The sequence below is a fragment of the Lipophrys pholis genome (assembly GCF_963383615.2).
Source record: "Lipophrys pholis genome assembly, chromosome: 14".
Lineage (NCBI taxonomy): Eukaryota > Metazoa > Chordata > Actinopteri > Blenniiformes > Blenniidae > Lipophrys > Lipophrys pholis.
Window position 1 is genome coordinate 4,030,262 of NC_137633.1, and position 23,688 is coordinate 4,053,949.

The window sequence follows — 23,688 nt, forward strand, 5'->3', positions numbered from 1 at the left end:
AAGTGATTTCATTACCTAAACAGCCGTATTTACCCTATACCCACTATTGTGGTTTACCACACACATAGTTGTGTACAGCTAGTGAACTTTCACAAAGACGTGTGATTAAAATCAACCGTGTCGATACGTTGTTGTTGCCAAATGTTTGGCTGAGCTTAAACTTTACTTCAAGTCTCATCCGGCTTTCCGTCTGTCTTGAACAAAGAGGATTAATTTAAGTTTATGAAATTCACTCATGTTTGTGATCTCCACAACAGTATCCTGTCCATTGGTTATAAAAAAATCTTAATTTTATTAACTCCAGCTCGGTCTATATACAAGTTTGGCTCGATTCTGTGTTCATAACAAAAGTAGATACACAGAAGAAAGACGAGTCTGTGAAAATTGTTCAGCTTGAAATCATTTGTAACCTGGCTGCCTTGATGTCCAGAGTCATGGCGAGTGAGTGAACTCTTTGTTTCCACATGTGTTTTGAGCTCTTTACTGTTTAGACTTTACAAAACGGGAAAAGTTATTTTTAGTCATATTAATGACAATTTGATTTAAAAAGAAAATTAAGCTTACTTTATTTTCTGTTTATTTTGTGTGGAGCAGTGCTTGAAGGAACTTCCCTCTGGGGTTGTTCTAATCTATTCTATTCTATTCTATTCTATTCTACAACCAACATGTGATTCTGAGCTTTCAGCTTAAACTTATTATTATTAATATTATTATTATTATTATTATTATTATTATTATCACATGTTTTCAAAAAGACATTTACTCAATGTGGCTAACTAAGGCTTAATAGGCAGCTGGTCATGTTAACTGGTGATGACAATGCAAACATTTCATTGTTTTTATTTTAGTAGTTTAACCGGTTTATAGTGTTACAAGGTAATCTAATCTTAAAAGAGCGTAAATGAAAGGATTAGTGTGAGGTGTGTATCCGAGCTGTTTTCTTTGACATGAATATTTGACATTTGTCTTTATGACCTTTATCGCCAGATTGCATCTTTGCCTGTCAACCCTGTGAACCACAACAAAAGCTCAAAATCTGCTGCTTAGACATTTCTGGATTATATATTTGGGTCTTTCACCTGCTGCGCATGTTGTGTGGAAAGACTTTGACCTGAAGTTCAAAGTACAAACACACTTCTCCCTTTACCGTTATCTCACCTTGACTGTCAAATACATCAGTATTTGTATAGTATAGTACATAAAACATGAAGTTATTGTCAGTATAGTAAGAAATTATTTGCCATAGTAAGGTTATTTTGGCTGAAATGACAGTTTATCAATACATGTGATAATATTCAAATAAATAGTAGCTATATGAGCTCGATATCTTGTGATAAAGACAATGTTAAACGTGATTATTTCTATGCATGGATGATCTAATTTACAATCAATGCAAATGGGGAGAATAGTAAAAATGTGCAAAACATGTTGTGTAGCCTCGTCACATGAAGGCTTATCTGAGAAATGACTTAGAATATATCATTAATATGAACCGAAATGAAAATTTCATCCTTTTTATTCAGTGAACGGTCAATGAGAAGAAACCGAACAACCACATGCACAGATAAAACAAAAACATTATAATCGAATACAACAAAATATAAAAACAATGTAAAATGAAATTATCTAAGAAATAATTTGTACTCAAGAAATATATATCATATGCACAGAAATACAAGTAAACTAAAGGAACAAAGGGCTTTGTTGACCTGGGCACAGCAAAAACAAGTAAAATGCCTTATAATCTGACTTCAGTCTCTCTGCTTTCGCTCTCTATGGAACAAATCTGGCTCCATTACATGATGTTACTCTGTTGTTTATGGGGAAACAAGCATATACGTCATTACATGAATGTCATTTTCATGTGAAAATCCTTGTAATTACAGTATCATTGACAGCCAAGAAAAAAAAAAAAGAAATCCGTGGACATTCAGATTTAACCATTGGATGTGATATCTCCTGTGGAGAATTTAGTGGGAATCAGCAATCCCCCCCCCCCCCCCCAAAAAAAAAGAAAATCTAAACTTTCTTTTCGCTTCTGCTTCTGCTTCAAGACATTTGAGCGAGCTGGCTTGTGTTTTCTGCTCTGCTCAAAATGTAGGTACAATTGGATTTCACTGACAGTGGACCATATAATTTCAACATAAAGGCCAAGAGTCCAAAGCAAAAAAAAAATAAGGAAAAATAACTGAAAACAACAAAGTCAACAACTGCTTTACTTCCAAAACACTGCTTGTTTAACCTGTAGACACACACAGAAAGAAAAAAAAATAGCCTGCGCACAAAACATCAACATCATACACAAAAGCGTTTGTACAATTCCTTCAAGTCACGTGGCGATTGCAACTTGACAACATTATTGCATATTGCAGGTTAAACTCATACAAAGCAGCCCTGGTAGATATGGAGGGCTCATATGGTAATTTGTCACACAAAAAAACCCACAAAAACATTACAATTGTCTACATTTCTGTGAATAGCTCCTTTTAAAGACATTGGTCCTTGATGACCAAATTTTGATAAGTGCTACATACGTCAAGCTTAAGCAAAGGAAGAGATTTGGTGTAAGTGTACGGCTGCTACATCTTCCTACACACTGAAGGATGACATGTTTGAACCCTCTGAAGACTTAAAGCCCGAGACACAAACGTCGGACGTCCTACGCGACGATCGAGCAGAGTAGATGTACTTCTTGCTGAGGCACCAGATATCCACAATGATCTGCCTGAAGTGGCTCCTGAACTTCACCCCGATGAAGGCGTAGAGGATGGGATTGAGGCAGCAGTGGAGGAACGCTACGCTCCTGGAAATGGCCAGCACCTGGAGCTTGAGCTTCTCTGCCTCGCAACTTCTCTCCTTAAAAAGAGAGAGCGTGTGGACCAGCAGAGCCACGTTGTAAGGGAGGTGGCAGACGACGAAGACGCCGACGACCGCCACGACCACCCGGATGGCCTTGTGCCTCTGGCTGCTCTGCGCTCTCTGCAAGGTGTACATGATGCTGGAGTAGCAGAACGCCATCACGCACAGGGGTAAAAGGAAGCCGATGGCCATCTGGCAGCTGGGCACCAGCACCTTCATGAGCTTCGCCGTTTCTTTCCGGCTGAACGACATCTGACACACGACGGTGACGGCGTCAGACCGCAGATCCTGCTCCTCGAAGCGCTCGGTGTAGATGAACGTGGGCAGAGTCAAAGCCACAGCAAAAACCCAAACTGCCACGCAGATGAGTCGGCTGTAGACGAGAACGCGCGAACGGGCGCCGAAGGTGCGGCGGGCCAGAACGATGGCGATGTAACGATCGCTGCTGATGCACCCGAGCAGCAGCATGCCGCTGTAGAGGTTGACGCTGTAGGCCGACCCAAGCATCTTGCAAGCCACGGGGCCCATCACCCAGTCGTGCTGCTCGTTGTATATGATGAACGGCAGGGTCGCCACGAAGATCAGGTCCGCCGCTGCCACGTTGAAAAGATAGACGTCCGTCATGGTCTTCGTCCTCTTGTAGAATATGTAGGTGATCATGACGAGGGCGTTGCCGATCAGGCCGAAGGCACAGATGAAGGAGTGGATGTAGGTCTGGGCCATGACCTCCACCGGGTTGGGGTCGAGGATGCAGAGCTCCTCGTCTGGGTAAGAGTATTCTGTACTAAGATCATAATGTGAAGTCACCAGCTCCATTTTTTGTTTTTATCTAGAGAAATAGAGTGAGAAGAAAGGTGAAGTGTCTTTCATGAAAGGTCAGTAGAAAAGTTGTTAATCCGCACAGATTTTAAATCTATAAAATGTGATGATGAATGAACGGTTTACAGTTACAGTGCAAAAGCTGAATGTTTGTACATTCAGTTTATAGTGCTTAAATGCACACATTAGTTTTTTTTTACAATATCTGTAGCTGAAATGAGTATAGACTAAAGTCAAGGTTTATTTTTGCCTATCCCTTAAAAACTTATAAAGTTACACGGCACACCAGTGATACAAAAGAAGAAAAAAAACATAACAAAAGTAATACAAAAGAGAAAAAAATACAGTCAAATAGAACATAACAGAAGTAATACAAAATGTAAGAGAAGTAATTTTTCATTGTAACCATTAATTATTTTACCTTTCAATGCTTTTTTGAAGCACAACTCCCTAAAAGGAAATCTTTATTTAACATACATCAAGTATTTTCTTTTAATTTAAAAGTTTTTTTGAATACCTGTGGGAAGACTTTTATTTTTTACTCAAAATAGTTTTTCGAAAGTTTTTCAGTATACAATATCTACAAATTTAAACGTGCAAGATTCTATGAATAGTTTACGAGTGTTTTCCTGATAAGAAGCTTTATTTATTACTCTAACCATTCTCTTCTGGAGTTTAATGAGAGCGTCTACATGTGTTCTGTGTGTAATTTCCCAAATGTGACGCAAACTGCTCAAGAGAGCAGCACAGTTTTGAATAACACAAGCTTCAAACAGGACGCTCTACTTACTGGGTGAAATGTGACATTATTTATGTATTTAAAATACAAAATATAGAATAATTTTCTGCTTTCCAAACAGATTGTCCTGAAAAGTGTAGTCAAGTCATATAATAGTTCTTCCCTCTAAAATGCACATCCAAATATAAAGGAAATTTTGCACAACATTTACTGAGTTGAATTGAAAGCATGCTGAATTCATCTTTTTGATTCTAACATTTGGAACTATGTCAAACTGATGAATTAAGACTTGCAGAAATACTCGTTTTTATAGGTTATTCACCTTGAATAAAAGTGAAGTTATAACTACTGTTACCTCACCCCTCAGTAAGTCTGTTCAAACGGTGCGGAAATCTCGAGCGTCAAGAAAAAAACTGTCACCATAGCAGTTTATTGTTTGTTGGTTTTTTTTTCCCCTTTGTTTACAGGATATAAGTCACCGTTCTAGTTCAGGTTTGACAGTTTGTCAATGACCCAATTTCAGCCCGATTAGATGTGAAGGGACCGCAGACTAAGGTAGACTGCTCTCGGTAGTCTGACTCATCTCCCAGAATAATGTGATCGTTATCAGGGAGCATCTTTAGACGTGTCGCTGAGAAGCGCGACATGTGTAGGAAGTCGGCAGTAAACAAACCGCTCAAACTTGAAACCTCGTGTCATGTGTCTCTGTGTCGGTTGTGCTTTGTGTGAGTCGCTCTGTAAATGTTTTAACTGGTAATGAGGAGACCGATGCGAGCCGAGCCAATCCGCAATTGGTTAGTTTGTCTGGGTTAGTTTTACCTACTTGAATCTGGATTAGTTTTACAAAAACACTTTGTGCCTGCAAGCGTCTGCAAACATTTCTGGATGAGTTATACAGACAAGTGTTTTAGGTAGTTGTACCTACAAGTTTCTTGGTGAGTTATGCCAACAAGTGTCTTCGTTCACTTCAGGTCCTGATGCTCAATTCAGATTTTTTTTTTGGGGGGGTTGAGGTTTTATTTGTAATTTTTTTTGCGTGATCGTTCACACGACCTCCATAAGTCACCTCTGTTAACTGCTTGAGACAAGAACATACAAGCTGACGTTCAGTATAGATTGTGAAAGCTTTATTCTTTTAATACAACAAGAGGATCAACAAAACAATATCAGGTTTTTCTCATTATCTCATGTAAAAATATAACATTTGACCCGAGAGTCAGTTATAACTAACCCAGCCTGTGAGATCACTCATAAAGGTCACGCTTTAAAAAAAAAAAAATACATCTGTATATTTTCTGTTTGTGTTGCAGCAATAACAGTGCAACCAATTTAAAAATCAGATACATGTAAGTTATTTCCATTCGAAGTTGAAGCTTGAAGTTAAAGGACTTGTTAACAAAAATATAAAAAAAACGTCTCTTCTAAGAAGCAGTGAGAGACAAAAGTACTTACTAGTAAATGAGGAAGGTATTAGATCTTTGGGGAAGATACCATAAAGGGAACAGGAAAGTTTTGTACACGCAATGAGTGAACCTTTGAGTGTTTTGTAAACAGGATCAAATATTTAACAGCACCGCTAAATCGTTCAGTTTGGAATCACAAGCAATTATTTTTCACTTTTAGAATCACACCGGTGTTGGTGTTCATACTCCTCAACGTGAACCACAAAACTTTTGAAATATTTCTAAATGTTCTTCACAAATGTTGAATTTCTCTCTTATTTTAAACCCCCTCCTCATGGATGAGTAATTTCTCTAACTTTTCTAGTTATAGATATAATTGTGCATTATTTTAGTTAACATGCCGGTATTGGATTCCAGAGATTTCATGATCGTACACACTTCAGTTGCTTTTTTTTTTGCTTTTTTTTTTGTCACTCTTAAATTAAGAATATAATATACCACGAAAAAATATGGTTTAATGTTCCACACATACAAGACACAGAATAAACAAGATTATTTTTAAATCGTCTATCGGAAATGTCTGTGGTAGAAAGTAGTGCACGTACCTCGGCCAGGTGTCCTGATGGTCTGATTGCTGCTGTGAAATCAAAGAACTGTGTGGCTGCTCAGGCGCCACACCTTTCAGATTGGGATGAACCAGCACAAATGTGTTCAGCCTTTGTGTCACAAATATTGTGCGGAGAAAGGAAAAAAAAAAGAAAAAGAAAGATGAAACAAAAACCACGTCAGTAAAGTTCTGCTACTGTGCGAGATAAGTGCATTGCCGATCCTCTTGCTTTTGATCTCAAGCGCACGGATCGTCCTTATCTGACGGTTCTGCTCACAAGAGAACACTTTGCACGTTTCCTTTGCTTTCATGTGCAGGAGATTGACTAACTTACCCCAAATCGGTCGACGGCTGCCCCCTTCAAAAATGTTTTTTTTTTCTGGTTTTGTTTATCTTTTCATCCGTCACTGTTTTACAACACGCAAAGGTTAAAAAAAAAAAAAAGAAGAAGAAGGAAAAAAGCACCTTCAGAAATGAGAACTATGCCTTCCTACTTTACTTTCGCTTGCCTGGTTTTGCCTCTGAACTTATAAACACACACACGTACATATGCATGTACATATAGGCCTTTATTTTTTTAATTATTTATTTTTTCATTTTTTGCCCAATACCGTCATTTTAGCGTGAATAGATCTGATTGTCTCAGTCAAATTTGTTTGCATTTGCCATCTTAGATTTTCTTTTTGATTTGAACGAATCCTTTTTCGAACTTTTATCTTTCTTTTCTTTCCTTTTTTTAAAATTTGGGTTTAGATCAAGATGGCTTCATGAAGAAAACAAAAACATAAAATACAGTCTATGTGAGTCTATTCACAACCTGAAACTGAAAACACAAGACATTTTATACATTTTGAGGTGATGAAACATATTTTTTCTTACATTTTGAAAGCTTTTACTTTTGAATGTAGGTTTGAAGGATGTGTGTCCAACAGTGTTTGGCTTCATTCTAATGTTTTTGCGAATGTAGAAATCAGAAAGTGGGTCTGTTGGAACTCTGGAGCGTCCCAAAAACATGCTTACTGTAATGTAATATATTTAGCATTCCTTGTTTTTCCTCACCATGACCAGCAGGGAGAGCCGTTATTTCACTGGATCCAAGAAGATGAATGCGCTGGGGGGGGGGGGGGTTCTAGTTTTAATGTGACATAATTCAAGACCTAATGTTTTTTTTTGACATTATTATTTCTATCTAGGCTATTTTAAGAATTTATAACAATAAAGAAAGCCTTATTGATTTCTAATTTACTGTTTATTTACTATAAACTGTTGTATTTTTTATTTATTTATTTATTTTAAATATGAACGTATAGGGGCTAAACAATCCAGAACGGCAAACAGGTTAGAAATTGATGTCGGTGGATTGAGTGAGAATAATCTTGTCTAATGATATTTTATAGTGGGGAAGTTTTTCTGCTGAAGTTCTCATATCTTCCGTCAAGCAGTTCCTGCTTGACGGAATCTATATCTATGTTCCATAGATATAGATTTGCACGGCGTGCAAGTGAGGTAAATCAAGCTGAATTGGAGGCTTGCAGCAAAATGAGAGTAAATCACAAAGTTTGTTGTTTGAGTATGAAGATCCTGAGAGCTGAAAAGGAAATGTCTTCGCATTAAAAAAAACAAAAAAACAACCACACCCCTTGAGGAAGTAACCTATATACAGTAAGACAGCAACACAGTGTTTTGTGTTACCACCAAGCAATTAGGTGAGTAATTAACCTTTAAAGTTAGAATACAAGTAGAACACAAACCTTTCAGCCTCTTGAAGGTGTTTTTAAACCATATGTGCCTCTTTAGTATATTTAGAACTCCAAATGCAAATACTTTGGTCATGTTGGTCAAGTTATGAGTGGAACCATAAACATTTTAACACAAATTAACACCAATTCCTACTGTTATTGTTGAAAAAGCAGGCGTGTCAAACATGCATAATGCTTCAATCTGGCCAATGCATTTTCCAAGTGTAAAAAGAATACTGAATAAGGCAATTATTCAATAAAAGTAATTGCCATTTCTATTCTGTCTACTGTTTCCGAAAGTATACCAGTCATAAAATAAACACTGAGTCCCCCCAAAAAAGGAAGTTTTTTGTGTTTTCTTTGGCTCGAATCCCCTTCCATATCTGTATAACTAAAATTATAGGTCAAGTTCCTCAATGGTAAACTTGCATTATATACACATTAGGTTGGCTTTCATCCAGGCTGGAGATGAGCTACTTTTTTATTGTTAGTACCGTTGACTGGCCCAAAATTGGGTCATAGTAGGAAAAATAAAATAAAAATAGTTTACCTTTACATTCATACATTCTTCGCTAACTTGGCAAAAAAAAAAAAAAAAAAAGTAAATGTGTACCCTGGACAGCCGTGTATGCAGTGAACTTTAGGGTGAATGCAGCTTTGAATATAGTGGTGTTATTTTTACAATTTAAAATCAGTTTAAAAAAATAGCAAGAATTATTATTTAATTTTTTTACCAGACACATTTCTGACTTTCATTTATTATGAGGACTTGAATGGGTTATTTACCATATTAGAAATGTTAGGTTTCCATCACTCCTGCGCATTAACCAAAGTGCTATGACGCATTATTTTTATTAGAAGGGTTTGCGTAGGATCAGATTCATATTTACACTGACATTAAGTAGTCAGACAGGCATTATTAAAACAGTTACGAGCTCTAAACCTGTAGTGAGTGGGAAGGTTGTTCTTTTCTATGTGGAGTTTGCATCTTCTCCTGCATGTGCAGTACTTTGGGATGAACTGGCCCTGTGGCCCGTTTGCACGAAAACGTTTTGAAAACAATGTCCGTTTACACGGAGAACAATGTAGTTTTCATGTAGGGCCACCAGTGGGGGCTGGAAGTTTTTTTTTAATGAATCACACATGTGCAGGGAACAATTTGCAATAAACATCAATTATACACGAGGACACAGACATTCCTATGGACAGATGATGAAGTTGCATTGTTATCGTTGCTATTATTGCTCAACTTTAAAATGACCAACTCCCAGGAGAATACCAACTGGGAGTCGGGAGCATGGCTCAGTTGATAGAGTGGTCGTCTTCCAATCAGTAGGTTGCAGGTTTTATTCCCACTTCTCTCCCTGTCTACATTCCAAGTTGTCCTTGGGCAAGACGATGAACTATATAATGTGCTATGGGGCTGCTCAGACAGCTGTAAGGCGCTATATAGGTGAAGCCCATTTACCATATGATTTAATATTCAACAATATAAACTTTGAATACAAAACCCATGTGAAAAGCTGAAAAAAACAAACTTTTTTTTTACCATTTTCATTTCATTTTTCACGTTTTCACTTGAAAAGTTGGACATGTGATGAGTAAAAAAAAAAAAGGAAACTGCAGAAGAAGGACCTGGAAGTCCCTGGACCCGCTCCTGGTGTTCTGTTCACCTCCACCGGGATGTTACCTGGTGGCGCGCGCGGCCTGTGCAGGCAGGTCGCGGGAACCCGCTCCGCAGGTTATCCCGGTGATTCACTCCCCGTCACTCCTCCCCGAAGTGCGCACTTCTTCCCCGGTGCTCCTACCTTCCCCCTTTTTTTTTTTTTTTATTCATTTCTCCACCGTGTCGGGACGCCATGAGTAAGTCCAGCTCGCTCAAACTCAAGAACGTATTTAAGATCAAATCCCCCGATAAGGAGAACAAGGAGCGGAAGCGGACGGGCTCCCTCAGAGATGGAGCCGAGACTCTCCCCGGGGATTTCTCCGCCACCATGCCGACCTCCGTCGGTCCTCTCAACCTGGGAGACAGCGCCACGCTGCCCGGGGACCGTCTCCTCACGTCCCCGAAAGAAAAGAAGGGGAAGCGGCTGTTTTCGCTCAAGCTGAAGAAGAAGAAGTCCAAGAAAAATCAAGACGATGTGTTTTTCTCCGAGACTGGAGAGCTGGACAGCTTCAACAGCCAGATGTAAGCCACACACGAGTGTACTCATTTATTATGCCAAATTTACTTTCTGACTTTTTTTTTTTTAACACCTCCACAATCACTCATGATGTTTAAAAATATCTAAAATACACCTGCAGATTACTTAAATTAAAAGGATGTTTTCATACTACAGAGACATGAACATCCCAGCCAAGTGCAAGCAGTCACAAACATTTGTAATAAATTGTGCCATATTATTATTATTAAAAAACAACAACTGATTTTGCAGGCTCTTTAGATGTTCTTCATCGCCATACATTATTCTACACTCAGGTCAGGTCACAGGGATGCTGATGAAAGTGTGTGAGGAGGTCCAGAGAGTCCCCAGAGCCGCCACCTTGAAACATTTACACAGTATTTCACAAGAAAGGAAAGAACTCACAGAGAGGCCGTTTCCCCCCTCTGGCAATTTTTTTTTTCCTCCAAACCTACCCTGTGTGGTTTAGAGCTGAGCTAGTTTAGTCATGCATGCCTCTGTGGATAAGTTTGACAAATGTGGTTAAGAGGTAAACAGACCGAGTAGAAAACAGGTGAAACCTGCAAGATGCTGTTGTGACTTCTCCTGCTCTTGCAGGCGGGTTGATTTGATTTGAAGGATATAAGTCAGGGTTTGAGGCGTTTGAACCCTCCACCCTTTGCACACTGACGTCTGGTGGCTCTCATCTAGGAGGTGCACCACCATGCTGACTCGGTGTTTTGCCAGCTAAAGATTCCCAGTGCTTAATGACCCCAGACATTTCCTCCGTCGTCTCTCTTTTATTTTGTCTGTTTGCTCGTGCGGTTCCATGTCCCAACCGACGTGTTGACAGGTTGACAAAAACACGTCTGACTCACGCGCCGTGTCTTATTGTCACGGTGACCTTCATTGACTTCTGGCTTGCGTGAATCAGCGTTTGCAGCAGCGTCTCCAGCGAAAATGAAAAACCTGTCGTGCAGGGTGAGGCCACGTTTCCATATTTGCTTGGAAATCTGTGGGACGCAGATGACTTTCTGTTGTGTCACAAATGATTTGAGAGCAGCTCGCGAGTCACTACTGTATACCCAGTGGTCTACTTCATGAAACACAACTGTTTCAATGACATAATGCATAACGCTCACTTCAGACATACAGTCGAGTTGAGAGGTTTGAGAGTTGAACGGAAGCTGCTTCTTGGTGAAAACCTCCTTCATTGATATACTTGCTGGAATAGACGAGACTACTAAGGGTGTAGGACTACTAAAACAAAATGACAGGTATACAACAAATACGTCTTAAGCAACTGAGAGTTATCTAAAAGTTCGAAACCCAACAAACTGTGAATGAAAAAAGACATTTTACAGACACCAGTCGTCTCAGACCAGAATACCCAGAGAAAATCTACGCATGCTCAAGGATACATTGCAAACTTTACACACAAATACCCCAAAGTCCAACCCAGACATGAGCCAGGGGGCTTCCCTTACTTACTTCCCAATACTGCACTTGGTACCATGAAGCCCCGTTTTATAACACAGATGCATTTTTTGTTGTTGTTGCATATTTTTTTAAATTTAAGTGTTTTCAAAAATAGGACACACTGATATTGCCTTTAAACTTGTTTGTATATATAATCAGATTTACTTTATATTTTAAGAACAATGACAAGAAATAAAAGCAATTAGAAAATACAATGGGGGGAAAAAATGTCCAAAATAAATAAACAAACAGAAAAGAAAAGAAACAAAAGTGGGTTTCATCGTCACAAACAAATGGATAAAAGATTGCCATTTATGATAAATGATTGAAAGTCAGATTTTGTCAAAACGTAGAAAGGACATAGCCTCACTAATCCACCGTACGCTCCAACGAGCTGTCGTTGACTTGACACAGAGGTATTTCTTTATAAATTTTCTTATAGTTTTCATATGTGCTGGAAGTTTTATAAATCTCGATGAGAATTAATTTTTGGCCTCCATTGTTCTATTCAATATAATTCAATTCAACTTTAATTATATAGCACCGAATAAAACAAAGTAATTTCAGGGCAAATGATGGTAGCGAGATGTTCTTCTGTTTATGTGACAATTTATTGAACAAAAAAAAAAAAGATAATGTGAAATAACTGAAGTATCAATATTAATCTAAAACCGAGCAGATAACAAATGACTAAATAATACAACAGTTTCTTATAACAACCCAAACTGTAACCAAGGTCACCAATTAGTTAACCACAGTCTCGGGTAAATCGTTAAAGCACATTATTCCAGCTCTAACCAATATTTCATAGATAGCCAACAGCTGCTCTAAGAATGTATATGTTTGCACATTGCATGTATTTACATTTCATAATTCAGATTTCGAAACATGCTTGTTCAGTTGACGTTAATATTAAGATTACACAATGGCAGCGATTTAAAATGTATAAAGTCCACTTGTTCCGAAGTTTGAGTCACGAATCAAATAGAGCGACAAACAATTAGGTAGGTGAGGCCTTGTTGTTCTGTCCACACCTTATGGATTTTCTTTGTGGCACCAAGTGGCAGAACCATTTTCAGACACCTTCCTGCCCCAAACTTACGGGATATTAATCACCATCCTGCTGCGAGCATTCAGTCGTAGATTTACTGCATGTATTTCTGAGAAGCACTGATTTCGCTAAGGTTCCTATGTAAGTTATAAAACTATTTGTCTCATGGTAGGCTTCAATTACCGATTGTGCCACAACCCAAAGAACTGCAAGTTCCTATTATTAAGTCTGACACAATTGTTCATTATCTGAAGAATTTTGGTGATTTTGGACTTTTTCTGCAGTTCAATTTAACTGAATATAGATGCATGTACTTTAAGAGATCCTACAATAGAGGTTTAACCTAAATCTAAGTCAGCATTCACTGACTGTCAAGTTAAAAATACCAAAAGATCATGACTTCCAAGGATCGGATTTGACTTCCTGAATCGTTTGAATAATTCTGAGTAATTATCGTGTTGTCATCGCTGCTGCTCTTCTGCTGAGAGTCACTGAAGCAAAGAATCACTATTCCTCTCTGGTTCTCTCTCCAACCCTCTCCCTTAACTCTGCCTTTCATTGCACTTGATGACTCGCAGTGTAACTTTGCACAGGATCAAACCGCGCCCGGGTTAAGTGACCTATATATTGCAGCTATGGTACACAAACAGGGCGATAATAGAATATCGCCTTTAGGAGAAGTGATTGTTGTGCAGGAGGCTGAAGACTTAGCTGCGTTTGTTCTGTTAGAATGACGGAGGACAGTTATGTCACAGGGCCTTTTTGAATTTCCAGACTTGTGACTCGCTGGAATCTGATCAGCACAGCAAACTTACCTGCACTGTGGGGGCTGGGGAAAGTACATTCTGTTCAAATTCTGTGATAATACTAGAGGGATGGGTTCAGTATTTTTGCCTTTTGTTGGAAAACCCAGCCAAGAACACACACTTCAGTATTCTGGCCTTTCCTCAGAACGTACCAGCAATACCATCCAGTCATTTACTTTGGTGTGAGAAAATAAGAGATGAGCCTGTGACATTCTTCGACTGACGTTTTAGAATATTGGGAGTAAAATGTTTTGACTAAGTTGAGTGCATTGAGGGCAAAATGCCACAATGTTCTCCAACACAATTGCATGGAAATTGAAAAGAAAAAATTCAGACAATCAAAAATTTCCTTTTGAAGATGCATTTCATGGTGAAGGCGACTTGAATACAACAAACACAATTGAATTAAAACAGATGTAATATTACAATGTGAAAAAGAAAATACAAACCAGGCTTGAGGTGGCAGTTTTGTATCCTTCAGCAGAAATGTTTTGAATAACTTTCTACCTTCTTCTCACATCAGCAGAAATAGTCGACCGGTCCTTCGTGTAAAATTCCTCCCACTGAAAGTCGTCTGATTGGATTTTTACAGAATAAAACTGCTTTTATCGAATCCCCACTTTTACTTTTAAACGAAACTCAAATAGCTTTTTTTTTCTTGACAGCACCGTTCCTCTGGTGTTTCTGATAGAATAGTGATTGTTGGGTGCAGAAGTGAAGACCTGGAAAAGGCCTGAGGCGGGTAGATGTTCTGGTTGACAGGGAAATGTTGAAAAACAGCGCCGGATACGTTTGGTGCTGAGATATCCTCGTTAGAACCAAGACGTCAGGTTGGATCTGTTGAACCACAAAACTATGAAATGGTACAAACTGCAGAGCACAAGACATTTTTTGCTCATCTACACAACAACAGAGCCCGGGTGTTTTCAAAAGGTTGCATTTTCAGTGGCTCCGAGCACCGTCGTCCGGTAAACAAACACCCAAGGCTCAACCAAAGTTTTACGTTTTCCCTTGAAATCGTTGCTTTATCTGTAACATCCACTTAAAGATTGGTCATTGTGTCACATTTGTGTGAGTTTACCTGGTTGATAATCATCAGACACACTGATTGCTCCACACAGACAGTGCTCGCCTCGTGAGGTGCAGTTACCGTAAATTCCGGACTATAAGCCGCTACCTTTTTCCTCACGCTTTGAACCCTGCGGCTCAAACAATGACGGATTTACAGATTTTTTCCGGATCAACGAGCTTCAAGCGGCCATATTCTACTTCCGCCTCTATCTGTTTTGAGCACCTCTGGTTCTCCAAAATTTGCCCTTAAAGCAATATTTCTGTCTTCCCGACCTCGTCTCGCTGTTGTTGCCATCATGTGCTACTTTATGTGGTCCGGTCTTTACTACAGGAGCCGACAGCCCTGGGTGATGCGTTCAGGTGCATCACGTAACCCTGGCCTGCGCTCCATGGCCTCCTCAGAATCACAATGAACTTCTTTTATCAACAGAGATAAAACCCTCAGTGTATTTTTGCTGTAATTCACCTACCTTCGCTCTCTCTTTTTCTTTTTAAATTTGGTGGGTGGGGCTAATATACATGCGCGCTCAATAGTCCGGAAGTTACGCTACATGGTCTGTATGGAGTCCGTCTTCGCTTTATCTTGAAGTCCATTAAATGTCTATTTTTCTCAGAATTTAATCCGTAGAATTTCCTCTCTTGTTTTTGAGGGCAAGGTCATTTTAAAAGTTTGTCACCAGTCCATTAGTGACAAATCTTGGGTATCTTGATATTTGATGAATTAAAGGGAACACTATTATTTGAAATGGAGGATTTTCTTTGAACAGTGAAACCTCTATGTATTGCTGTTCAGCAGTGTGAGTGTGTCAGCAAAAACTGCATTACGATTGCAGAAAAGCAACTTCTGGATGCTAAGCTGAGATGGCAAAGATAGTGCTGTACAGTACATCGCCCCCGAGCCATGCTCGTTTTGGAAAGTATTTGCACTCTGTTGCACGACAACGACGACGACTTTCCTTTGTTTGCTTAACATGACGCGTTTGAAAGCAGACGTCAACACGTGTTTATTAGTTGGGGATGCTGTGACCTTGAGGCTAACCGAAGCAGATGTTGATATGACAAAATTTTACCTTTATGTAATCTCAGGGTTGATTATCTTCACAATCCGTGTATACGCTTCTGTTTTCTAAGGCCATCATAATACATAAAGGAACAAAATGCTTTTATCTGCATTTTATGTTCAACAAACAACGGAATTGAGGTGCAAAATAAAATCCATCAGCTTGCCTGTAAAGAGGTTTGTTCAGATTGTTTAGTGTTGTAGTCCCTTCTGGAGCCAACTCTTCACATATTATTATTTAGAGAAATGTAATCACATCCTTATTCATTCATTCATTCATTTTCTTCCGCTTATCCGTTTCCGGGTTGCAGGGGTGACAGTCTGAGCACTGTCACCCAGATCACAATGCACCATTTAAGAACCTTCCTTTAAGAACCATTTAAGAACCTTCCCGTGGTGAGCCCACGGGAAGGTGGCGCCCGGCGTGGGACATGAACCCACTACCCTGAGATTGTGAGTCTCATGCTCTACCAACTGAGCTAGCTGGGGGACTTATCCTTATTCATGTATGCTATTATTTCCATCGCTTTAATCGGAGACAACACAGCAGGACAGAAGCACTTATAAATAAAGTCTCTGTATATTTAGGTATATTTATTCACTGAAGGTGACAATGTTTAAAACGAGGGTTAAATATGAGTTAAATATGCTCAATTGTTCAAATGTTCAAATGGGTCTATTAGAGTGTGACCGTTAGTGATACTGAGTGACACAAAATTTCAAGTGAAAACGCAACGTTTTTGCATTTTTGCATCAGAAAAGTTTCACGTTTACACGGCAACATTTTGAGAAACAATGTCCGTTTACAAAGAAAAAGCAGAAACACGGAAAATGACGTAATTAGATGAGAAGAGAAAATGACTCAAAGTTTGTTTTGGGGTAAAATATGCAGTATTTGCCATGAACTACAAACATGCAGAAAAAAAATAAGAAAAAGAAAAACTGCTATATTTGGAAAAACAACGGTCAAACTATCAGTGCATTAACATTTATGAGGTATATGTATGTATCTATCTGCAGCCTCAGTACTGCTGAAGTGAAGTGTCTGAACGTTAAATGACAGCTGCCAGTATTCTGTTAATAATAAACCGACGCCACCAAAAAGCTCAGAGGCAATAACCAGGCGTCACTTACATCCTGGTGCAGCAATGATTAAATTCTCCAGAATGAAAACAAGGTGTGTGATACCTGAAGCAGATCGGCCATCAACAATGTGCTCTCACAGATCTTTACATTACAGTGGTAGAACCGATCGGAACTGATTCGGTATTTTCTACTTTTTAAGTCTAAACAGTCAAACTTTCCTTCAGTTGGTCTTTACGGGAAGGCACTTATCGTTTAACTTTTTAACCTTCTAAGTGTTGATTCACTGATTGATTGATTGGTGTGGCAAAGACTCCGACACCGACGTGCCTCCAGGTGCTTTAAACAGGAATTACCTCATGCCTGTTAAAACTGCTGAGGGTTTTAAGATTGACAGATGTGTCCAGCCAGGCAGCATCGGTATGGATGTTTATTTTTGTTAACTCATTATATTGGTCAATTCCTGCTCGCTTTGAAAATAAGGTCAGAGTTGATCAGTAATTTGGAGTGGCTGTATTTTGAAAACAAAAGGGTAAAAGATGCTCCAGGGAAAAAGGGGGAAATCCTCTCACTGTCAAAATAGACCATTTCTGCAGTTGGAGCCTTCATAAGGTGTTTTACTTGTTGTGATCTGCGCGAAACATCGTGTTGCTCAACCAGCCAACTCGGTACAAACATTTCGCTCTGGCTTCATAAACCTAATGTCAGTGAGGAGTGTCGCGGCTGCATCGTTGTCGCTAAGAGAAATGAGAGAACAGAATTATCAATATCACATCCGTCCACAGCAAAATGATGTATAAAGGCACAATCTTTTCGTTTTAATCTCAGACCAGACTTTCAAGTTTAATGTACCCAGACATTGTTTTCACAGACTTGTTTCCTCTTCTGACTCCTTTCACTTTCTTTTTTGTTGCTCCTCCTTCAATTGTGGTGCACTAATTCCAACTAACTTTCAACTTCCAACGAACGCTTTCTAACCAGTTCTGGACATACTGGTGAGAAAGCGTTCGCAAAAACATGGCTGCAGGAGATAATCCAGACACTGTTGATGCCGGTGGTGGCTTTAAAAGAGACATTTGGTTCTTTCATTCTGTTGTATTTTTTTATTTTTTATCTATAGAGCCCTTATTGAAATACCTTAGACAATATCAATTGCAAAAGTTTTATGGGTTATTATAGATGGATAATTTAAGTTTTTACAATATTGCAGTATTTCAAGTTTTTGAAAATACCTATCGTTTGTCGTCAAACCGTTCCAAAAGTCATTGATTGGATAATGACTTTGCATCAGCAACAGTGTAGGTCTGCATGAAATGTTAGGAACTTTAAAACATTTGGAATTAGACCTTTTAATATGCAATATTTGCCAACTACTAGCTGTTAAATTGATAAGCGACAATAAAACTTTATTCTGCCTTAGCCCTACACTAAAGTACAGATACAGATGATCCCTTCATGAAAAGACATCTTCGCTCTTATATTGAGTTCATGAACAGTCGGATGACATTTTTAACCCAAACGTTTTTTTTTTAAACTGAAATAAATTGTAGTTGTTTAACTTTATAAACCCACAGCTGAACATTGCTCTTCAAATTACAGTCTTGTCCCTCGGTTAACGTCAGTGGTTGAAGAGCTTTTTAGGAAAATGTCAGGAATCAACGGTTCATCTCAGAAGTCAGTGTGGTCGCTGCAGTTGTTTGGTTTTTTTTTTTTTGGTTTTTTTTATACTGACAGACGGGAAAGCAGTTGGCTGAAACACACGTGTTGACTCTGAGTGTCGCCTGTCAGGGTTCAGTTGTTATGTCAGCTGAACTAAAGCACATGACTTCACCTGTTTGCTTTGTTTGCGTTGGCTGCTGAAGCATCAAAGCAGAGCAAACAGAAGTATGAAATTACTCAAAAACTAACAAAATATGAAGGTACAATGCCTGTTTCACAGTCCTAACAGGAAGCCGTGTCTGCAGTTTTGTTACTTAATGACCCTGAGTGTAGCAGGTTGACTGACGATAACATCAGGACATCATGGTTTTAGTGAATACTCATAATTCCTTCAGCTGTTGGTTCATGCACCAATACTGTAAAAACAAAAACAGCCAGCTTATCAGATATCAATTAGCCAAAGACCTGACAAAAGCCTATTGCAACATTTAATCTTAGTAATTTAAAAATGTTGGCCCCGTATTGTTTTCCTAAAACTGAAGTACATGCTGCGAAATGTACCTCTCAAATGTTCTTAGCAGAGAATGTTTCTAGTTATTTACCAGCGCTGAAAAGTTGTAACGAAACGGAAGGATTGGCTTTTTATTTAGATGCCTGCATCTGCGCTCCTTACGTTGAATCATTAAATTCTTTCATTCACTACTGTTTGATCCGCACCAGAATTTGTTTCGGGGAAAGTGCGCTTCGTTTGGGCTTGTGTGAAAGCTCACCCGGAGTCTGATCCGGATCAAACACGTGAACACTGGTCCACTTGAAAACGGGGTCTCGGTTCGCTTGCAAGTGAACTGAGGTCCGATCTGTGGACAGTGTGAACGAGTCAGGGACTGTCAGCGGACCTTCCAGCGGAGGTGAAGTGAGCGCTGTGCATTTTCGGTAGTAGACAAACAAAGCTCCCCAATCTAATCCGAATAAGCAGACGCAGAAAGAAAAAGTTGCAAAATATCTTGTGGTCAGACGTGGAGCATTGAGGAAGGCGCTCACTGATATATGGTCTGAAGACTATTTATATCGCGGTTGCTTGTGGCTAACCATTCGGTCCGGACCAATCAGTAAGCCAGGTTTCTATTTTGTCATGCTTTTCTTTCTCTTCCTCTCTGTGTTCGTTTCGGCCGATAGCGCCCCCAAACGAGCGGCTGTTGTAATTGAGTGACGTCGTCCAGGCGGTTTGTTAGCTCTCGAACGAGCAGCGCTAAAGCAAACCGAACCAAATGAAGGCGTGAACATTTACTTCTTTGAAAATGTAGAAAATATTTTACTGTTCGAATGACAAAACTATAAAACATATGAAATTGATATTTGAAATGAGTATATAAGTCTTAGTAATAGTTCATAGCTGTTGAGTAGAATTCCACTACTGTATTTCTACTTGCTAAAACTCACAACTGTCATCCACATCATTCACAATACAAAGCTGATGGAATCCAATAGCCATGTCCTGTGTTTGAACTATTAACTGCTCTTTAGTTAAGTATACATTGCTGCACACGCTTGACAGTTTGATTTTTGAGATCTGGTCACTGTCAAATGCAGGCATGTTGCCCGGCTAGCTCAGTCGGTAGAGCATGAGACTCTTAATCTCAGGGTCGTGGGTTCGAGCCCCACGTTGGGCGCAATTTTCCTTTGGGGAGTTGTGGCCTCCGGGCAAGAGAAGCAGTCCTGGGATCAGGAGTTCGGAAGGGGAAAGGTCGCCACGGTGGCTCCCGGAGCAAGACCCTTGACCCTCTTCAGCTCCCTGGAGCGTTTTAAAGTAGCTGCCAGCCACATCCAAGAAATACGGTGTTTTAATACGTAAAAAGGAATTCCCCTCAGGGGATGAATAGACTTTAGTTTAGATGCCTTTTGATTCTAGTTCAGCAATCAAACCGAGGTCGGATAGAATCAGAACAATTGTAATGAGTTTGAACACACCCTTAGAAAATAAATGACTTTTATAGGATGACTGACCATTTTATAACTTTCTCATTTTTCCACAATCAACAGAGGTTAATTTGTTCAACTCTGCCATAATCCCACAATATTGTGATTTTACTAAATATCACTTACGTGCTTTAAATTATCGAAAATCTTCAATATTTGATCATATCCACTGTGAAAGCTTCTAATAATCTTCCTTTAAGTTATAATGTGGGATTTGTTTAAAACAATTTTGCCAATAATGCATTCAATAGTTGCAGTTTTAAATTCAGTATTATTGGTGTTTAGTATCATTTTTACAAGCTTTAAAACCTCACAATAGTTTAAAAAAAATCTAATTGTGTGATGAAGTATTTAAATCCCCCAACATCCTTGGATATAGGCATTGTATGACGGTAACAGCGAGATGATATTTAATAAATTAATATTTAATGGAGCGGCTCCACAACAAATGAAGGAATGGGCTCTGATCAGTCGGTGTGGAACTTGCCTGCTTGAGGCAACTCAAATTAATTTGATTTGATAATAACAGCTACTGCCGTGACAACCAGGAATAACAACAGCAGCAGGGAACATCGCATTTCCACCGGCTCCTCACTAGCTTATTAAATGTTCTTATAAAATATGTCTCATTACAGTGTCAACACATTCGAGCGACTTTATAAGGCGTGTTGCCGTATGTGTGCTGATTAACAGACGGGTAAATCAAAGCGTAGTGTTGTTTGGAGCATGTTGAGGAGGTATATGAGACAGAGGAGGTATTTTTACTGTGACATTTTTGATCTGGTATGGTTTGAATTGTAGTTTTATCAACGTCTACGTTCAGAACAATGCCAGAAAAAGTTACATAATCATTCTTTGGATTGCGCTCTGCTTTTCTGTGTCACTGTGATAACCCGTCACGTGCAGAAGGTCTTCATATCACAGCATAAGATGGTGATTATAAACTGGAGGATTTCAGAGCCACAGGGTATTTTGGTTCTGGCGTCAGGACTGCGTACTGTTAATTTCAGGTTAAATTGTGGATGCAGTGGATATACCGTGCTCACAGACAGTGGCTCTCAGTGTTAGTACAGTGCTTCTTGAGGTTCGGATCTTTTTGGAGTTTCTTTTTTAATTTCACAGCATTTTCTTATCGAACATATCAGGTTTTGCCAAAGATCTAATCTGCAGTTTTTCCCCCTTTTGTCATTTAAACAAAATATTTACTTTGACTTGCATATCATTTAATGGACATTTCTCATCTTATTTTGCTTTATTTTTCCAAAATAAGGATTGCATAATCAATCTAGATTGTATTATGTATCAACCACATGGTGAAAAAAAAACTTAGATTTATTTAATTGCAGAATGAATTAACTTGTTGAATACTGAGCATAAACTATGTATGTTCATACTTGTGTCTTCGATCTGTATTTGAGGTACAGCATGCCGCACACTGAGCAGGGAGCCTGGGTGTTAACTCCAACACAAACGCATTGTTGGTTTCTTTTGTGCGCTAATTGAAAACAGAGGCGAGGGAGCAGCAAACAGACTTTTCAAAGTAAAGTTCACACAACCTGGCTCCGGTCCCAGAACACCTACACTCCCTGCTAAACCCTGTGCGCACTCGTTCATTAGTGTGTTTCAAAAACACCAAAGCGAATGTACATGGTACTGTACTCACAATAAACATTCTTCCAGGGCCACGCGTTTCTCACAGAGCACGCCTCCAGGACGGTGGAAGGTTTTGAGTGCGAGCTCTGTACGCTGACTCGGGTTTTTTTTTTGGGGTTTTTTTTCCTCAGCAAAGAAAGTTCTCTTTGTGGAAGGAATTTCGTGGAACTTCATCATGACTTTGCAACACACCGATCACCAAGTACTGCAAAACACTTTGAGCCCGACTTACTAAGATCCTGTGTGAAAGTGTGCAAAAATGTTATGCTCACGCCAATAAATTGTGCTTTCAAAGTGCGTGTGTTTTAGGGTTGTGCCAAGAAAGCACTTGCATTGGGTTTTCTCACAAGTAAGATGCCAAAAAATTGGTTCAGGAAATTTCCATATAAAAAAAAAAGATAGTTGTAAACTCACGATTAGTCACTCTTAAGGAGCCGACTGTAATCTACCCGACTGTAAGCAACAAGCACTTAATCCTCAGTTTGATGATCAGCTTCCACATGTGTTCACCTGTTTTATACACATATTCATACACTATCTTCTTGTCCAATACGTGATCAGAATTAGGGATGAAATTGGGAAAAAAAAGGTTTTGCGTTTTCATTCATTTCAGATGTTGTTTTTCTAATGAAACCATGCACACAATCACACAGAGAACAATATTCTATAAACATTTACAATGGCGAGACAACGGAAGTTGGATTGCTTTTACGGTTGACTCAACTATGAAAGTACCAAGTCATGGGAGAATATGGACTTGGAGTCGTGACGCTCTGGAGGAGACGTTGTTGTCCATCTGCTCGCTCAGTATCAGTTTTCAAAAAGTTAGAGTTTCGGTGGCGTCGAGCATCGTTGTCGTGGAAACAGAATCGCAAAGGTTTTCCGTTTTCACTTAAAAAAACTTGTGTAATCGGGAAGTTGGGTGTGACTCGACCACTGGGGTGACAAATATCACGTTTATGCTTTAAATGGAGCCAATTGTTGGCCTTTTATAACTCCATGGATAGAAATGAAAGTTAGTATGATGGCAAATTGTGTTACATGAAGCAAGATATCATAAGTTCCAACCTCCTCTTCCAAAGTCAACAAATCAGTATTATGATCTGTCTTGTAGTTGTAATAAAATCTCTCCTCCTCTGCAAGGTAGTGAAATACTGCGAGCGTGTTAATACCGGTACTTTTACTACACTCAACGGTCTACAGGATGCAGTTGTCTCTGAGCTCAAACGCACCACGGATACATGTTGGGTTTCATTTTTGAAATCAGTTCAAACATGCACCGGGAAGTTTTCAAAATCATTCACAATCGCGTCGTCTCCCACAGTTGGCTGTGGTTCGCGGTCGTTATTGGTCCAAATGGAAGCAGTGTGGCCGCGGCAGCTGACTGGCTGCTGCGGACCCGCCCTGCGTCTGGCAAACATTGGGCTCTGGAGAAGTTGTTCCAGGCACTCCTTAATCCCTCGGTTGCTCTCACAAACAACAGCTGCGTTACATTGACTGAGCAAAAGCCTATTTAGATTT

The 23,688-nt window shown here is 39.3% G+C and overlaps 2 protein-coding genes across 4 annotated transcripts in view; one reads left to right on the forward strand and one right to left on the reverse strand.

The window, feature by feature from the left end:
• Positions 1–1,498: 1,498 nt before the first annotated feature.
• On the reverse strand, positions 1,499–6,883 carry ccr6b (chemokine (C-C motif) receptor 6b). Of its 2 annotated transcripts, XM_080480464.1 has the most exons (3): positions 6,762–6,883; positions 6,426–6,536; positions 1,499–3,688 (listed from the first exon to the last, which is right to left on the reverse strand). In XM_080480464.1, the coding sequence occupies exon 3, from the start codon at positions 3,673–3,675 to the stop codon at positions 2,590–2,592; it is 1,086 nt and encodes a 361-aa protein (XP_080336590.1). In that variant the 5' UTR covers positions 3,676–3,688; positions 6,426–6,536; positions 6,762–6,883; the 3' UTR covers positions 1,499–2,589. The 2 variants fall into 2 exon arrangements, with proteins under 2 accessions (XP_080336590.1, XP_080336589.1); XM_080480463.1 differs by lacking the exon at positions 6,762–6,883 and having other exon boundaries at positions 6,426–6,666.
• Positions 6,884–9,790: 2,907 nt separating this feature from the next.
• The window catches only part of crybg1a (crystallin beta-gamma domain containing 1a), a 48,106-nt gene continuing 34,208 nt past the window's right edge, over positions 9,791–23,688 (forward strand). For both annotated transcript variants that reach the window (XM_080479361.1, XM_080479362.1), the window contains exon 1: positions 9,791–10,354. In XM_080479361.1, coding sequence (XP_080335487.1) covers positions 10,026–10,354 — 329 coding nt within the window. In that variant the 5' untranslated portion in view covers positions 9,791–10,025. The remainder of the gene's footprint in view (positions 10,355–23,688) is intronic.

Coding starts and splice junctions, on each gene's coding strand:
- ccr6b (XM_080480464.1), bottom strand. CDS start 3,675: ATGGAGCTGGTGACTTCACATTATGATCTTAGTACAGAATACTCTTAC.